This window comes from Stegostoma tigrinum, chromosome 4, assembly GCF_030684315.1.
Source record: "Stegostoma tigrinum isolate sSteTig4 chromosome 4, sSteTig4.hap1, whole genome shotgun sequence".
In the NCBI taxonomy this organism is placed as follows: domain Eukaryota; kingdom Metazoa; phylum Chordata; class Chondrichthyes; order Orectolobiformes; family Stegostomatidae; genus Stegostoma; species Stegostoma tigrinum.
Window position 1 is genome coordinate 80,317,986 of NC_081357.1, and position 18,749 is coordinate 80,336,734.

General features: G+C 43.1%; 1 protein-coding gene across 4 annotated transcripts in view; it reads left to right on the plus strand.

The window, feature by feature from the left end:
* cad (carbamoyl-phosphate synthetase 2, aspartate transcarbamylase, and dihydroorotase) overlaps nucleotides 1-18,749 on the plus strand; it is a 137,574-nt gene that overhangs the window by 95,543 nt on the left and 23,282 nt on the right. For all 4 annotated transcript variants that reach the window (XM_059645463.1, XM_059645464.1, XM_059645465.1 and 1 more), the window contains 4 exons: nucleotides 10-174; nucleotides 1,486-1,617; nucleotides 6,289-6,490; nucleotides 7,245-7,435. In XM_059645463.1, coding sequence (XP_059501446.1) covers nucleotides 10-174; nucleotides 1,486-1,617; nucleotides 6,289-6,490; nucleotides 7,245-7,435 — 690 coding nt within the window. The remainder of the gene's footprint in view (nucleotides 1-9; nucleotides 175-1,485; nucleotides 1,618-6,288; nucleotides 6,491-7,244; nucleotides 7,436-18,749) is intronic.

Genomic DNA, 18,749 nt, shown 5'->3' on the forward strand with positions numbered 1-18,749 from the left:
GCCCCCCAGTTGGCCACTGCTGGTGCACGTTGTGATTTTGCTTTGTTTCTGGGAGCATCTTCAGATAATGCTGATGTTTTACCTTTGATGAGCAATTCTGCTGCTGGCTTGAAGATGTATCTAAATGATACTTACTCAACACTCAAAATGGATAACGTATCCTTATGGATAGAGGTAGGGTGGATTTTACTTTCTAGGTTTGCAAGGGTCGGATTATGGTCTTAATGATAACTTATAATCATTTAAATGTAGCTTCATAGTATGAGTACTGAAGATCGCACTTTCAAATTAAATTTCTGGTCTTCTGAGCTATGTATTCAACAGCTGTGAAATAGTTTGATACCAAAACAACATGGTCTAGTTTAACCCAGCACTTAGCTCATTCTTCTTTTTCTTTTTCCTTTGAAGGCATAATTGTGAGTCCCTAAAGTCTGATCATTTAACTGCCTGTTTTTGTATTGCAAATTATTAATCATATCCATGATGGAAACAACACCTTTTTCCGTCGCTGTTCACATAAATTTTCTTGCTAGCTTTGTGCTTTTCTAGAAGGTATTAACTAAATTGCAATATGTGACCATATAACCAATGTTGATTGAAATTTGTTTTCTATTTGCTCCCCTTCCAAATGCATTGAATCCACCACACCACATGTACGTGCAAAATAGTTGAAAGACGGTGAGGTCAAAAGCAGAGTCCATACCTCCACCAGCCTGAATTGGTATGCTCCATAGACTGTGGACTGAATTTGGAACATTCCAGTTTGGGCATTTGTTGTGATGCAGTGTCAGCTATTTAGCCTTACTATGAGAAGGTGAAGGAGCCTTCTAAATATTGTTGCACTGGCTTTACAGCTCTCTGTTTGGGATCTCTGAAGAGAAGTACAAGCCTCAGAGGTATAATTCTTGAGATTATTTCAGTTTGCAGTCCTTCATGAAAATCCCATGTGCGCAAAGAATCCAGTGATCATTAAGTTTTAATATATTATTTGCTCTAACCTACCTGAAATGTTTTTCTATTTTGGTGAAGAAATTCCCTAGGCTGGTGCATGATTGTATTCTGGAAGGCACATAAAGAAAACAAGTAGATCTGTTTTACTCATTCCACCACAATGTAGTACCTATTCTGGGGTCGGTTAACTCACTTGGCTAGGTGGAAAGTTTGCATTACAAAGTAATGCCCTCAGCATAGGTTCCATGAAGGCTACTGTGAAAGACTCTTTTTAACTGCTGTCCTTGCCTGAGGTGACCCTCCAGTTAAACTGCCACCTGTTGTCTCTCCTTAATGAGAGAGCAGCCCTATGGTTCAGTAGGACTGTGGTGACTTATCTTTATCTTTTAGTTCCTACTCTTGAACTAAAATTCTTTCTTGTCCTAAAACAAAGGATTAATTGACATTAATTTACAATGTTTTGAGAATAGTAAGTGTTACTTTGTGCATTTTTACTGTTAATGAAGTTTAAATACAATTGCTTCTTCTTTTCAGCACTTTGAGAAGTGGCCAAAGCATTTGCCTATAGTGGTGCATGCTGAGAGACAGACTGTAGCAGCCATTTTAATGATTGCTCAGTTGTACCAGAGACCAGTTCACATTTGCCATGTAGCTAGAAAGGAGGAGGTAAGATAACATGTGACTTTGACAATGTATCACATAGCAGTTCACTGTAATCAATATATTCAGTTACACCTATTTTCATGTAAGCAGGATCAGGGATAAAAATCTGGTTCTTCTCCTGTTTGTGCCCACGTGTAACTCCGTCATAATTCCCTACATAGCAAGATCAACACCAAAAGTACTTAAGTAGCTCCTCCCACAGTAATGATTTTTCAGCTATTGAAGTACTTTTGAAGTCTGTGGTAACAATAAATGATTTAAAATTCAATATAGGCAGGTTGTTCAGCAAGTTTTGAGATGACACAAAACTTGTGATGGTAAATAGCGAGGAGTATAGCCTTGGATTACAGGGCAACGCAGATGGGCTGATTAGTGGCATGATGCTTGGTAGGATCCTCGGAACCACTGAGGGTTAGACATGTCTTTGTGTACATGTCCACTGGCCCCCTCGGGTACCAGAACAGATAGGTAGCGTGATCAAAAAGATATATGGGATACTTTCCTTTATTAGCTGAGGCACAGAGTTTTAAGAGCAGGTAGCTTATGCTGCAACTGTATTAAAAAGTTGGCTGGGCCACTGCAAGAGTATTGTGTGCAGATTTGGAATCCACATTATGGGAGGGAAAAGGATTGCATTGGAAAGGGGGCAGCGGTCATTTAATAGTGTGTTGCCTGATTTGGAGTATTATAATAATATAAAGAGATTTGGATAGAATGTTTGTTTTCCTTGCAGCAGAGGAGACTGAGGGGAGATGTGTAAAATTATGAGGGGTGTAGACAAGAAGGAGCTCTTCTCCTTGATGAAAGGATCAATGACTGGGGGCAAAAGTTCAAGACAAGGAGTAGAAGGTTTAGAGGAGATGCGAGGAAAAACTTTTTCACCCAGAAAGGGTAATGGGAAGCTGGAACTCACTGCCTGTAGGGAGTAGTAGAGGCAGATTCCCTTGTGACATTTAAGTATTTAGATGTGCACTTGCAGTGCTAAAGTATACAAGGCAAGTATTGAAAAGTGGTATTAGAATAATTTGTTGGTTGCTTTTGACCTGTGCAGACTTGATGGGACAAAGGGTTCTTTTTCTGTTTTGCAGATCTCCTTGATTCAAACTTCAAATCTAGTTGCACCAGCAAAGGAACAACTGGATAACCTTTAGGAATAATAACTTGAAAGCTTAAGACATGGTTTGGAAAAGCATGCCTGCATTTCTGAACTTGTATTCAGAATTTTTCAGATTAATAATACCACTTTATTGAAATTAAACTCTCTTGTGTCATTACTAAGAATTGGTTTATTTGAAGAGCTTCAGTTATTTTGTTACCTTCTGAAGTGAGAATTATAGAATATTGTATCACAGAAATTTCTTTGCCCTAATGTATGCTCCATTTTGTATTAGAATGCCAGTCTTGTCAATCAGTGCACAGCATAATCTGAAGTTTGTATTTACATTGTTGTAATAAACCTATTTCCAGTTGTATTAGCAAAACTGCACCAGGTTGCTGCACTTAAATACAGCAGTTCAGTGTCTCTCATACTGTCTTTCCTGTGCTCCATGCAATCCATGACACCCACAGACTCTACTTGACCCATCCTGGGAAAATCCAAAATTCAGCAAGGCTTCTTACCCAAGAGTAATATTTGATGTACTGTCTGATAGCACTCAGCTATATCCCTGCTATATTTAAGTGCAGTAATCTGGTGCTGTTTTGTTAATACAGCTGCAATTAAATTTATTGCAACTTCTGACAAAATGTTAGCCCTCCATCTGAAAGTAACCCACAATGGTAAATAATTGAAAATAACTTTAAGAAAAACTACATTGAACCATTTATTATTTTATACAGTGCACACTTTTTTGTTTCATCTTTTACATATTGTGTTTACTGACGTCTGTGTGCCCAAAATTCCTTTCACAACTATTCTCAAAAAGCCACAATTGGCAAAACCTTACCAAATTCATTACTTTGATCAGGGACTGTTTCCATGTTTGTGACTGTGGCCAGTTTCCAGCACATGTTTTTAAAGCTGCCTTAACAGATTGGAGAAACTTGATTGTTTTATTTTGGTTATACTTTAAATTCCCCAATCTTTTTGCACTAGCTTGACAAGCATCTAGTAAATTGCATCATTTCTGTCCATTTTAGGCATTATTCAAGTAATTTGCAACATGAAGAAATTTGTAAAATGGTACTTCTAAAGTTTCTATTGTCCACCATAGGAATAGAAACTACAATAGGCCATTTAGCTGTTCAAGCTGCCAGACAATCTCAGTTGTAGGTGCATTCAACCTACTCATTGTGAACTGTTGATGTGACATTGGTTAGCCTCAATTTTTCTGCCCCCACCTTATCCATTTCAATCTATCCTTATGGGAATTGACTGCACCCTGTGCTTTTTTGATCTAACCCTGGCTTGTTAATTAAGCATGTTGACAAGGACGGTGCTGTTGTTCTCTAGCAGATTGACTTCTGCATTGCAGACTCCACATGATAATATCATTGCTGCTTCTCTGTTTCATTCAAATCTGGCCTCACTTTCATCTGGTCTAACTCTGACTCCTCCCTTCCCTTTCTCAATGTCTCTGTTCCATTTCTGGGGAACAGGCTGGTCACCAGTACCCACCACAAACCTAGCAACTCCCACAGTTGCCTTGACTATGCACCCTCACACCTTGCTTCCTGTAAAGACTCTACTCAATCTTTGAAAGTTGCCACCCAGGTTGACAGGGCTGTTAAAGGCATACAATGTTTTAGCTTTTATTAATAGAGGGATCAAGTTCCGGAACCAAGAGGTTATGCTGCACCTACACAAAACTCTGGTGCGGCCGCACTTGGAGTATTGCGTACAGTTCTGGTCACCGCATTATAAGAAGGATGTGGAAGCTTTGGAAAGGGTGCAGAGGAGATCGACTAGGATGTTGCCTGGTCTGGAGGGAAGGTCTTACGAGGAAAGGCTGAGGGACTTGAGGCTGTTTTCGTTAGAGAGAAGAAGGTTGAGAGGTGACTTAATTGAGACATAAAGTAATCAGAGGGTTGGATAGGGAGAGCCATTTTCCTAGGATGGTGACGGTGAGCACGAGGGGGCTTAGCTTTAAATTGAGGGGTGAAAGATATAGGACAGATGTCAGAGGTAGTTTCTTTACTGAGAGTAGTAAGGGAATGGAATGCTTTGCCTGCAACGGTAGTAGATTCACCAACCTTAAGTACATTTAAGTCATCATTGGACAAGCATGTGGACGTACATGGAATAGTGTAGGTTAGATGGGCTTGAGATCGGTATGATAGGTCGGCACAACATCGAGGGCAAGGGCCTGTACTGTGCTGTAATGTTCTATGTTCAGTTCTCCCAGTTCCTCAGTTTCCGTGGCATCTTTGGAACAGATGCAGACTTCGACAAGGGAGCCTTCGAAATGTCCACCACCTTACTCAACCAAAGACTCCCCAGCATTGTTGTCGACGGGCCTTGGACAGATCTTACCCATCTCCTCCTATACTACAGCCTCAAGCCCTTCTCTTCCCTCCCACAACAGCGATAGGGTCCCTCTTATCCTTACTTACCATCCCACCAACATCCACATCCAGAGGTTTATTAACTGCTATTTCGCCATCTCCAACAAGATGCTAGCACCAGGTGCACATTCCCCTCCTCTCCCTTATCAGTAATCTGCAGGGACCGTCCCCGTTGGGGCATCCTGATCCACTCTCCCTTCACTCTCAACCCTCCCCTCCTGCCTCCAAACCCCCATCCCCACAGTACCTTGCCCTGCAACCACAGAAGGTGTGTCAACTGTCTGTTTACTTCCTCCCTTCTCATTATCCAAGGGCCCAAACATACCTTCCAGGTGAAGCAATCTAGTCTACTGCATTCTCTGCTCACAGTGTGGTCTGTTCTACATTTGGGAAATGAAGTGTAGACTGGGTGACTAGTTCACAGAATGTGTATGCTCTGTCCATTAAAAAAGACCCTGAGTTGCCTGCTACTTCAACATACCATTCTATTCCCTAGTCAACACCCCTGTTTCGGGCTTGTTGCAGTGCTCCAGCAAAGCTCAGCACTTGCTGGAATAACAGCACCTCATTTTCCACTTGGGGACCCTGCAGTCTTCTGGACTCTATATAGAGTTCAGTAACTTTAGGTCTTATACTCTCCCGTGTCCTTTGCTCAACCCACACATGCCAGGCCTTATTATCACATAGTCTGCTATTACACACAACCCATTGTTAGCCACCAACGTTCCCAATTAATAGCTATTCGCACTTTCAGCTGGCTTATCATCCACCCCTTTGTCATACTGTTCTTTTTCTCTTTGGGCTGTATCTCCACCTATCGTTCACTCCTTACCCCTATCTTCTGTATATACACAAACATTTTCCTAACTGCCATCAATTCTGACGAAAAGTCACTTGACCCGAAACGTAACTCTTGATTTCTGTCCACAAGTGCTGCCAGACCTGCGGAGCTTTTCTGTTTTTTGTTTGAGACCAATCACTAGCTGCCCTCCTGAGGGAGTGGTGTATAATTCATGGAAAGTGGGAAATCTATAGGCTCTTACTTAATAACATCCTACTTGTTTCTTCGAGTGAACAAACAACATTTCAGATAATTCTAAATATGCCTGGGAACACAAGGCTGTTTTTGGGTGTCGAACTACATGAATCTTTATTTGCTGTGTTCAACAGATCCAAATTATTCGAGCTGCCAAACAGAAAGGTGTACAAGTAACCTGTGAAGTGGCTCCCCACCACCTGTTTCTATGTGAGGAGGACCTAGAAAATATAGGCCATGGCAAAGGTCAGGTCAGGCCAATGCTTAGTACAAAAGAAGATGTGAAATCTCTATGGGAAAATTTGGACATCATCGACTGTTTTGCAACTGATCATGGTATGTGATGAATAGACGACATTCTTCGTTCTTAAATCATTTTTAGCCTTTGGGTCACTGACAGAACCAGTGTGAGAGTGCTACCTATTTTTCAGTAAATGTTAAGCCTTTGTGAATCTTCATGATATGCTGAAATACGTCACTTTTTTATTTGCTAAAATCTTTGCAGTTTCCGGTCCCAAGTGATTCTTGTGGGTGAGTGTATTCTAGGTCTGAAACGTCAGCTTTGGTGCTCCTAAGATGCTGCTTGTCTGCTGTGTTCATCCAGCTCCACACTTTGTTTTCTCAGATTCTCCAGCATCTGCAGTTCCCATTATCTCTACAGAGTGGGTTCAAGCTAAAGCAAATAACCACACAAATGGCAGTATATAATAAATGAGCTGAAAAATATTTTTGCTGCCAAAACAGTGTTTTGCATGAAGCTGTTTGCTCCCATAACATAACCAAAAAGTGTTGTTATTTTTCAAAATTTTTGCATATTAAAATACTAAATCATGTTTGCTAACAGTTGCCTCAATTTCAGCAACAAGTTAAAATAATTTTATATTGCCATATTAGAACAATTTTTATGAATGACTGACTGAGTGTAGTGCTGTGATCATTTGTGTTTTATTAAAATCTTAAAGACAATTATTTTAAGTATAGGTTACTAACAATGTTCTTTCAAAACTAGTTGTTAATGTAGACTCTGTAATATGGCCACAGTAATTATTTTGTTTAAATATTCATTAACATTTCCACTTCACTTCTTTAGCCCCACATTCTCTTGAAGAAAAGAACAGTAATTCACCACCACCAGGTTACCCTGGCTTAGAGACCATGCTGCCACTACTTCTTACAGCCGTCAGTGAAGGAAGACTCACCATTGATGACCTCATTAAACGATTATATGAAAATCCCCGTAAGATTTTCTCCTTGCCCGTTCAGGAAAACACCTACGTGGAGGTATAGTTTGTATTTTGTGAAACTCTGGCTTTGAATTTGCATTGCAAAGATAACTTTTTTAAAATTATGTGACGTGTTAATTAAAAATTTATCTGGCTTTTTGGCTCTGTTTTGTAAGAGGGTATAATGTACAATTTATAAAGAAGCAGTGCCCTCTTCACAAGTCAGCTTCAATACCATCTTTGTTTTTGCATTATAGCCAACCATTGCAAACTGCAGTGCAGTTGTAATCTAGTAAAGAAGTCTTCTCTTTTATCCAGATGTGACGTACATACAAGCACACACTTCTGTAATTGCTTTAATAGAAAACAAATGACTGTTTCGTTATAACATGGTCCTGTAGAAGGCATAATAACTTCAGTGTACTTGAAGACAGTTGAGTCCTGGAGAGTGCATGAAAAGTTGGTAGTGAGGGTAAAGATCAGGGAGGATAGAAGCAAAAAGGTTTGGCCAACAAATTAGCCTTTAGTGACCCAGGTTCCTAACAAGGTAGTGGAGATCTCTGCACCAGTACAGTATTTTTTTTTACTTGAGTTTCCCACCTTCTACCCCACCAGCCTTCTGCATGACTGTCACTCCCTGAAAAGTTAAGGCAATTGTCCTACATGGCCGTTAAATACTTGTGAAGAGAAATTTACATCTGCAATAACAATCTGAAGTTGAAATTATGTTACTGGGTAGCTTACTGTGTATCTAGTATCTACATCTCAATATTTGGTAGTTGTCTGAGCACATTGCAATCCGGGCTCCTTAACAATGTGATAGCATGCAAGACTGATCGGTATAGTAAAAAGAACAGCTCAGCTCAGGAATAGGCCAAGGCTGCATTGATACATGATGCCGTTCTAAACTAAAAACGTTTCTGCTTTTACGCAGGTCCGTAGCGCTCTATTCCTCAACTATTCGTACATCTGTCAATGCCTGTTAACTATTGCTATTGTATCCTCCTCCTCCAGCTCATTACAGGCACTTACCATCCTCTTGGTGGGGAATGGAGGGGGGGAAGAAAACTTGCCTCTCACATCTCCTTTAAACTTAGCCCTTGTACCCTAAATTCATGACCTCTAATAATTGACTTTCCTACCATAGGAAAAAGAATCTGACTGTCCATTCAATCCATGCCTCTCATAATTTTATAAACTTCTATCAAGCTGCCCCCGTTAGCCTTTGACAAGTGAAAGCAAACCGCAAGTTGGTCCAATCAGTCCTCGTAGCTAATTACCTTCCAAATTAGGCAACATCCTGATAAACTGTTTCTGTACCCTCTTCAAAGTCTCCATATCCTCCTGGTAGTGTGGCGACCAAAACTATACACAATATTTCAAATGTGGCCTAACTGAAATTCTGTACAGTGAGCTGCAAACGTGACTTGTCAAATTTTATTCTCCATGCCTGCCCTGATAAAGACAAGCATGCCATATGCCTTCTTAACCACCTTATCCATTTGTGTTGCCACTTTAAGGGAAGTGTAGACCTGTAGGCCTAAATCACTCTGTTGATGATACTAATGATTCTACCATGTACTGTATACTTCTCACTCGCATTAAATCTCTGAAAATCACTTTGTATTTGTCCGGCTTAAACTGCATTTGCCATTTCAAGGCCCACGTCGCACCAGGCTTACCTGAAGATGAGGTGTCAACTTGACGAACCCACCAAACAGGACAATTTGCATGCCATACAGCATAAACAGCAAGTGATAAGACAGCTAAGTGATCCCAAAACTAACGGATCAGATGTAAATTGTGCAGTCCTGCCACATCCAGTTGTGAATGAGGGTGGATGATTGACCTGTCATGTTTGTTTTCGGACACCCACACGGACTTGATGCAATAACAAGACACTGACCTGTTTAGAAAAACACACATCCTTTTATTACCAAGCAAGTACAAGCTGTGGGGAATCACTGTACTTAATCTGGCACAGAGTGCAGAGTCTCGTAAGTAATTCTCCCCGAGCAGTGGATAGTCCCTGCTTTTTTATACTTTACAAAGGACATGATATATAAAACGATTTCACAATTTACAATGGCATGATACATAAAACAATTACTACAACAGACAAAAACAGGATACCAAACAATTATTACATCAACAACATAAAAGACCAGGATATAGTATCAATTGCTAGTGAAGTAACTGCTAATGGCAGGAGGCGATTTCGAGTTGTTGTCTGGGACAGATTGTGATTTCAAGTTGCCAGTGTGTCTGGCTAGAACAAAGTCAGTGCGCTGGCCCCTTTGACAGCGACAGAAATTACATGCTTTAGAGGTTTCACACCTTTAGAAATTTTCCCCACCTAACCCTATTTGAAACAGTTTGATTCTAATTTTAATTCAGTCAGGAAGCTTAAGACAGTGTCTGCATACCGATGTGTGAGAAGATAAGGAGCTTTACACTGAATTCCTAGCTGGGCATGAAGCTCAGGGCAGTGCCTGCATACCCATGTGTAGGTGGGTAAAAGACTTTACTTATATAAATTAAAGTCTCTGTATAGGAATCAAATGCAGATAAAAGACTTTGATTTCTATACTTCTATAAATTAATGGGATGCTATCACATTAACATCTCATTCCCTCCTTTTATCATTTCATGATAACCTATAATGGGGCCGAGAAGGGAGCTGCCAGCCTGGCCAACACAAATCTGCAGCAAGGGCTCAGGCATGTCATAAATGTACAGCATTCAGCTATGATAACCACTAGAACAACTAACCTATGCAGCAAATAAGAGCCCCAAGAACCGCCCATAAGCCATCCCAACAAACCCTCTCCAGGCCGGAGTCCCTCACTGCACTGTTCCAACTGCCACTGTATGGCTTGAATAGCCTGGGTAATGTTATAGGACTCGTTGGTGACATGGGTAACGCAGTTGTCCCCTATAATAGTGCATACTCCTCCTTGCTGAGCCAGCTGATAGTCCACTGAATACCGGGTTTACTGAGCACAGAGCCGAAGTTCAGCGAATTCTTGGTTGACTGCCTCCAATGCCGTCAATGTGCTGTTTCCCTGGGCGGTGAGTCCGCATACAAGGTAATTTCAAATTTTCTTTTGTGGCCACCACCCCAGGGGAGCCTCCCAAGCCGACAGTTACCAGGAAGCCATATCCCAAGCAAGAACCCAGGGCAACTGGGTTCTGCCATGCAGCTAAAAACTCCCAGCTCAGGTAGCGTGTGACATTTTGCCGTTGAATTCGTGCTTGTTGTGGACAAGGGACCATGAGGGGCCCAACGGCCCCAACAGCAAACAGCACCGGCAGAGTTGGAGTGGCAGTTGTGAAGGTCCCATTAAGGAGGAAAACTAATCTCTTTTTTAGCCCGATAGTAGGTAACAGACTCACGTATTTCTTGATAGTTATGCCAGGAGGACTGACTCTTATATGGAAGTTTGCGGAGTTAAATGGAAATGACCCGTAGTCCGTTTTTTACATTGGTGCTATTGCAATCCCCACAAGTCCACTGTATGCCCAGGGTCACAGTTATTGGCTTAGATTCTAAGCAGGGGCAGTTCAACAATCCTCCTCTAGTGGTGCAGTTTCTCTTTGCGCACCAATGGGGCCAGGAAACATTATGGGAGTGATTAGTGACTAGAGCATTCACACAACAAGTACCAGTTCCATTAAAGCAGAACAGATAGCTGTTGGGATTTGTACAGTTAGTCCCTTCCTTCCCATGCCTAGGTCTAGTGTCCCCACAACCAGGGGGCCATTAACTACCAATTCCACACACTTACTGTGCACACCTCTCGTCCAAGTTCCCCTCTCCTCTTGGCAAAGCTTACCGGAATACTCTACTTCATAAAGCTGACTAGGGTTTTGGGCAGGTGTTGTCACAAATAATTATTCTATAGACCGTGCTAGTGGGTAACATGCTGTCTGATTCCCGTGCAGCTGGATGTGTGTTTTATAAAACAAATTGTCCTGCTGGCCATGCATGGGCAGAATAACACTCAATCCAATGGTTAACTGCACGCCGATGAGGAAATCCATCGTTTACAGTCACTTAAGTGGATCCAGCGATTCTGTCCTTTAACTTTAACAGCTGTCGGAGTCTGAAGAAGCACTTGGTGTGGTCCTTTCCACCTTGGTTCAAGCTTGGGGCAATTCCAGTCCCAGACAAGCACAAAGTCTCCAATCTGCGGCCACGAAGATCAATCCTGAATCTCGAGGTCTTGTTCCGGTGTCTGCGGAGCTGGTCCGAAGGCGCACTTCACCTGCGAATGGAGAAACTTTAAAGATGATGTTAGTTGTCGGAAGTATCTTTGCATTTCTTCTCCCATCACATTTAGGTCAATTTGGGTGGGTGGGCTGGTATTGGCATCCCATGGTGTTCTGCTGGGTTGGCCATAGACTATTTCCGCTGCTGAGAGCCCAGTAGTAGAGTGGAGTGTTATTTGTATGTGATAAAAGGCTAGTGGCAAAACCTTTAACCAATTAAGGCCAGTTTCTGATGTCAACTTGGTCAGTTTTTAGGTTTAAGTGTTCCATTAGCTCTTTCCACTATCCCTGCAGCCCGAGGGTGGTAGGCACAGTGGAATTGTTGTTGGATGTGTAATGTATCGCATAGTTCCTTATTAATTTTCCCTACAAAATGAGGGCTACAAAGTGAACTAATTTGTCGCGGTACTCCAAACCATGGTATTACTTCGGTTAATAACAGTTTTACTACTGTTGAGGCTTTGTTGTTTGTCGTTGGGAAAGCCTCTATCCACCTACTGAATGCATCTACAATGACAAGACAATATTTATAACAGTTTACACGCGGCAATTCAATAAAATCTAGCTGAATGCATTCAAACAGCCCACCTGCAAGGGTGTTTTTCCTGGTGAGCATCTCACCCCCTGACACACACTGTTTTGCTGGCATGTGGGACAAAATGCTATACAAGACTGGGCTGCCTCAGTCAGTCTGGGCTGCCACCACAAGGTACAGAGCATAATACCACTCATGCCCTCCTTGCCAAGGTGGGTGTCAGAATGCAGACAGTCAACAAGCATAGGTATAAAGTATCAGGTACACACACTTCGTCGACAGGGTTAACCCAAAGGCCTGAGGACGCAGAATGCAAATATCCATGCGCCTTCCAAATATTCTTTTCAGAAGCAGGGGCGTCCCCCTATAAGTGCCAAACAGTGACCATACCTGGCATGCCCATCTTATCTGAAGGCATGCGATTTACCACCTGCTTGTTTATAGAGGGTATAATATAAATTTGGTCTGCAGCAGCCTGATCAGCCTGAGCGTTACCCCGAGTAACTATAGAATCAACAGAGGCATGGGCAGCACATTTGATAATAGCCAATTGTTTAGGGAGGAGGATTGCCTGTAGGTTTTTAACAGACAGGGAATTGTGAATGGGTGTACCTAAGGATGTTAAAAATCCACACTGGGTCTGGAGAGGGGAGTGGGGCATCACTAAGGGCCAGGTGCGGAGAGGTTAGAAATTGGTTCCTCAGCAGGCAGCCATGTGGGGATTCACTCAGAAATGTGGCTGAGTTAATAGTGGAGCAGGAAGAGATAAGGAACAAATCGCAGTGAGAATCTGGGAACAAGGGGGATAATCCCTGAGCTACAGTGTCCAGGCGAGTGGAGTATTAGGCAACTGGTCATTGTAATTCAAGTTTAAAGGGCCTATTGTAAACCTGTCAGTGTCGGTATGATGTCTGTGCGTGTGTAAGTGATGGGAGTACCACAAAGGGTAGGACAGCTTCAATACCCATTCCACATGATTGCTGTCAGTTAGAAGGAAGGGCAACAGGGTGAGTACACAGGAGGAATCTCTGCTCTGTGTCATGTCTCATTTGCACAGTGTCACAATATCCCATTTACCAAACTGAACCAGGGAGGCAGTATGGGTGCTAACATTGCAATGGTGTCCTGAACTTAGAGAGTGGCAGGAGGGGAAGAAAACTGTAGTTCGTTTAAAAAATTACCAAGCAAGAGTTGGATTTATACATGCTAAAAAAAAATTAACCAAATTTACCATACACAAAAATCAGAAATTCTTGGGGGGGAAAAAAACATTAATGTTGCAGGTGGGCCCTAGGACCCAGCGGAGCCACAGCTGTGGGAGAAACCGCAAGTTTCAAGAGGTATCAATTACCTGGTAAGTGGTTGTGACCCCCCCCCCTCCGCCCCGGCCGGGGCCACAGCTGTGGGAGAAACCGCAACCGGCAGTTTCAAGAGGTATCCGTTACCTGGAGAAGTAGTTCTGAATTTCAAAACAATGGCATGTGCCATTGATGGAAAGGCGTTCTCCTGCCTTAAAGCAGGGGTTGGGGGGTGGAATTTCATGGTGCTGGATATCTCGAATGGTTTCTGGTCTATCCCAGTTCAGCAGGAGGACCAATACAAATTTGCATTTACTTTTAAAGGACAACAGGACACGTGGAGTTGCCTTGCCACAGGGTTTCCATAATCGCCCCAGCATTTTCCACCAGTGTATGGCAAAAAAGATTTCAGTGAGCCACAAAGGCTTGTACAGTACGTGGATGACTCCTGTTCACAGACAATAGTGAGGAGCATGCCCCCCTACTTAGTGAGTTGTTACAACTCCTGTGCAAGAGTGGGTTGAAGGTAAACCCTAAGAAGGCACAGATAGGGTTGAGGGAGGCCAAGTTCCTGGGACTGACCCCAAGGACTGGAGAGCGCAGCATAGACGCAGCACAGGCTGAAGTGGCTTGGTACGTTTGAATAGCGCCCAGGATGTAATCTATAAAATCTTTTGGGTTAGTCTTTTGACCAGACATAATTAAACACATCTCTTGTGGCTTCCAAGGGGTATAGACCTACATTGTATTTTGACCCACTTGTGTTGGGTTCGGGTGAGGGACCGTGCGATTAGGAAATTGTCAGTGATTTTTCTTACAGGGGACCTTCTTTAGGGGACGGTTACCCGGGGGTCTCTCCCAACCCCTTCCCTCAAATTCACTATCCCCTGCCTGTGAGTCGGGACTATCATGTCCTTCGCTACTTGTGGAGTTGCTAGGAAACATTAAACAGGTGTTAGAGGGTTGAGTAAACTGCACCTGGGACTTTTGTTTTCCCGGGCTCCTCTTATGGGTTTTAAAACGATCCTGTCATCCCTCCTTTTGTTCTCTAACGGTCTGGCCTGCGTCCTGTTTGTCTGTTAAGTTTTAGATCTGGTACGACAGAAGATAGGGTCTGTACAAGCCGCGGGTTTGTCAGCGGATTCGTGTGGGCTGACTACTGAAGGGCTTGGAGATTCTATAGGACGTTTAGTTTGGTCAGCATATGGTGACGGTGATAAGGCTACGGGCGATTGCTGGGACTCATGGCAGTGTTGGGGTGCCTGCAGATGTAGGTTGGCCAAGGATGGGTACGGTTATGGAGGGGGTAGTGGTCCCGATGGGGCAGAGGGGTGCCTTCCCCAGTCCTCCTCGTCTTGTTCATCTGTGTCATTAATTTGGAACATCAGCATGCCAGATATGTCAGGGGGTACCTCCGATTTTTTTTTTTAATTTTCGGTCAACGCGGCCTGCCGCTCTAGCCCCGTTCTTTGTCTCGTTGTTCTCTCTCCTGCCTTTCTTGGTTAACTCTTTCCGTTTCATTCATCTTATGATCCTTACACTGCAGTTTTAAAATTTCCCAAGTTTTAGGTTTCCCCTCATTAAACAACTCACTGGAGGAGGAGGCTCCACAAATATCTCCGTCCTCAATGATGGAAGACCTCAACACATCAATGCAAATGATAAGGCTGAAGCCCCATTTGCAGCAATGTTCAGCCAGAGATGCCAAGTGGATGATCTGTCTCGGCCTCCTCCAGTGGTCCCCAACATTACCTGTACCAGTCTTAGCTAATTCTAGTAACTCCACATGATATCAATAAACAGTATGAAACACTAGCTACTACAAAGGCTATAGGCCCTGTCAACAAGTTGGAAATAGTACTGAAGACTTATGCTGCAGAACTTGCCACTCCCATAGCCAGGCTGTACCAGTACACTTCCAACACAGATCTACCCAGCAATGTGGAAAATTGCCCAGGTGTGTCCTGTACATAAAAAGCAGGATAAATCCAACCTGGCCAATTACCACCCTATCAGTCTACTTTCAATCATCAGTAAAGTGATGGAAGGTGTCATCAACAGTGCCATCCAGCAGCATCTGCTCAGTACTGCCCAGTTTGCGTTCCACCAGGGCCACTCAGGTCCTGATCTCATTATAGCCTTGGTTCAAACGTGGGCCAAGGAGCTGAATTCCAGAGGTGAGGTGAGAGTTACACCCCTTGAAATCAAGGCTGCATTCAACTGAGTGTGGTATCAAGGAACCTTAGCAAAACTAGAATCAGTGGGTAATAGAGGGCAAACTCTCCAGTGGCTGGAGTCATCCCTGACACACAGAAATATGGTTGTGGTTGTTGGAGGTCAGTCATCTCAGCTCAAGGACATCTCTGCAGGAGTTCCTCAGGGTAGCATCTTCAGCTGTTTCATCAAAAACCTTCCCTCCATCATAAGATCACAAGTAGTGTTTGGTGGTGATTGTGCAATTTTCAGATCCATTCACAACTCCTTAGACACTGAAGCAGTCCATGTCCAAATGCGACAAAATCTGGAAAAATCCAGGCTTGAGCTGACGAGTGGTAATAACATTCATGCCATACAAATGCCAGGCTGTAACCATCACCAATAAGAGACAATCTAACCACCACCCCTTTACATTCAATGGTGTTACCATCACTGAATCCCCTGCTATCAACATCCTCGGGTTATCATTGACCAGAAACTCAGCTGGACTCACCACATTAACACAGTGGCTATAAGACCAGGTCACAAGGCTAGGAATGCTGCAGCAACTAACTCACCTCCTGAGTCCCCAAAGTCTGTCCACCATCTACAAGGCACAGGTCAGGTGTGTTCTGGAACACTCTCCACTTGCCTGGATGAGTACAGCCCCAAAAACACTAGCATCCACTCCCTCTGTCATTGGTGCTGAATAGCAGCAGTGTGTACTGTCTACAACTTCTGCACTGCAGAGATCCTCCGACAGCATTTTCCAAACCCATGACCGCTTCTGTCTAGAAGGACAAGGGCAGCAAATATATGTGAATACCACCTCCAAGTTCCCCTCCAAGCCATTCACCATCCTGACTTGGAAATATATTGCTGTTCCTTCATTGTCGTTGAGTCAAAATCCTGGAATTCTCTTCCTAATGGTATTGTGGGTCAACCCATAGTAGGTGGATTGCAGCGGTTCAAGAAGGCAGCATACCACCATGTTCTCGAGGGCGAGTAGGGATGGGCAATAAATGCTGGACGGCCAGTGACACCCACATCACTCAAATAAGTAGAAAAGAAAATTTAATATTTTAGTTTCTTCTGAACACGGTTATAAGACAGGCTGGAAATGCTGAAGTGTTTGAACCATTCTGGAGACTTATAAATTAGTTTCTCAGTAAGTGAGCATGTGTGTCATTTATTGCATAACATTTCTTGACTTTGTGAAAGTGTTAGTGAACCATGTTTTTGAACCAATGCAATCTCCATATTGTGGAAACACCCACAGCACCAGCCAAAGAGTGAACCAATCCTAGCAAAAACACGATAGTCCAAATAACCACAGCCTGCTGTGCAACAGTTCTATGTTTCAGCCAGTATTGAGATTAAATGGCTGCGAAGTGCCAATAGAACAAAGGTAAATAGCAAGAGGATCAAGGGAGAAGGCAGGAAAATTGGGTGTAGAAACATTTCAGCTTGATCACATGGTGGAGCAAACACTGTGCTCCTTTGTCTTATGGTCTTATGATGCCAGTGGAATAAAGAATTCCTGCATGCACTCAGCCCCTTTACTGTACCCCTTACACAGTCACAACCGTGTGGTCAAACTCAGCTCTAACTCCATTTACAAATTTGCTAATGACTCAATTGAAGTGGGTCAGATCTCAAACAACGAAGCAACTGTATGATGAAGAGATAGAACGTTTAGTAGTATGATGTAAAGACTACAATTTCTCCCTCATTGTCAGTGAAACAAAGGAGCAGGTCATCGAATTCAGGAAGAGGAGTGGAAGACACGATCATCTTGGTAGTGTGGATGTGCAGAGGGATCTTGGTGTCCATGTACATAGATCCTTGAAAGTTGCCACCAGGTTGCTAGTGCTGTTAAGAAGGCTTACGGTGTGTTAGGTTTTATTGGTAGAGTGATTGAGTTCCGGAGCCGTGATGTCATGCTGCAAAACGCTAGTTGCGGCCTCGCTTGGAATATTGTGTACAGTTCTGGTCGCCCCATTATAGGAAGGATGTGGAACCATTGGAAAAGGTGCAGAGGAGATTTACCAGGATGTTGCCTGGTCTGGAGCAAAGGCCTTATGAGGAAAGGCTGAGGGATTTAGGTCTGTTCTCACTGGAGCAAAGGAGGCTAAGAGGGGATTTAATAGAGACATACAAGATGATCAGAGGATTAGATAGGGTGGACAGTGAGAGTCCTTTTCCTAGGATGATAACATCGGCTTGTACGAGGGGTCATAGCTGCAAATTGAGGAGTGATAGATTTAAGACAGATGTCAGAGGCAGGTTCTTTACTCAGAGTGGTAAGGGCGTGGTACGCCCTGCATGCCAATGTAGTTAACTCAGCCACATTAGGGGCATTTAAACAGTCCTTGGATAAGCATATTGGATGATGATGGGATAGTGTAGGGGGATTTGCTTAGATTAGTTCACAGGTCAGTGCAACATCGAGGGCCGAAGGGCCTGTTCTGCGCTGTATTGTTCTATGTTCTATGTTCTATGTTTGAATTTTTACAGGAAATCTTCCAATCACCCAAAATAACTTTGTCAGCAGAGCCAAGGCAGTTGCATTGTTCATGCTATTTTCTGTGCTTCCATAACACACTCATCAAAGTTATGATGGACAAGAGGGAAAAGCCCTGCAGAAATTCAACACTCTTTTTAATCTATTTTGAGCTTAGTATTTGAAATTATTTCAAAGTGGCCAGAGTTGGACAGTGATAGGAACTTGGAAGCTTTACAAGGAGCATAGTGTATAGAATGGACAGATGTGACTGTCTCCATGTGGAGAACAATGAATTGTCACTAAGTAAGCGGAAATGCGTGAAGGCACGAAGGGAATGTTTAGGGTCCCTGCATAGTAATATGTCTCCTGTGTTTTAGCAAGAGCAGGTGTAGGAGCTAGTGAGCTTTGAGTAGATTTGTAGCTCAGGTTGAGTTTCTGGATGTGAGTTTGCTTGCTGAGCTAGAAGGTTAGTTTTCAGACGTTTCGTCACCATTCTGGGTAACATCATCGGTGAGCCTCCGATGAAGCGCTGGTGTTATGTCCCGCTTTCTATTTATCTGTTTAG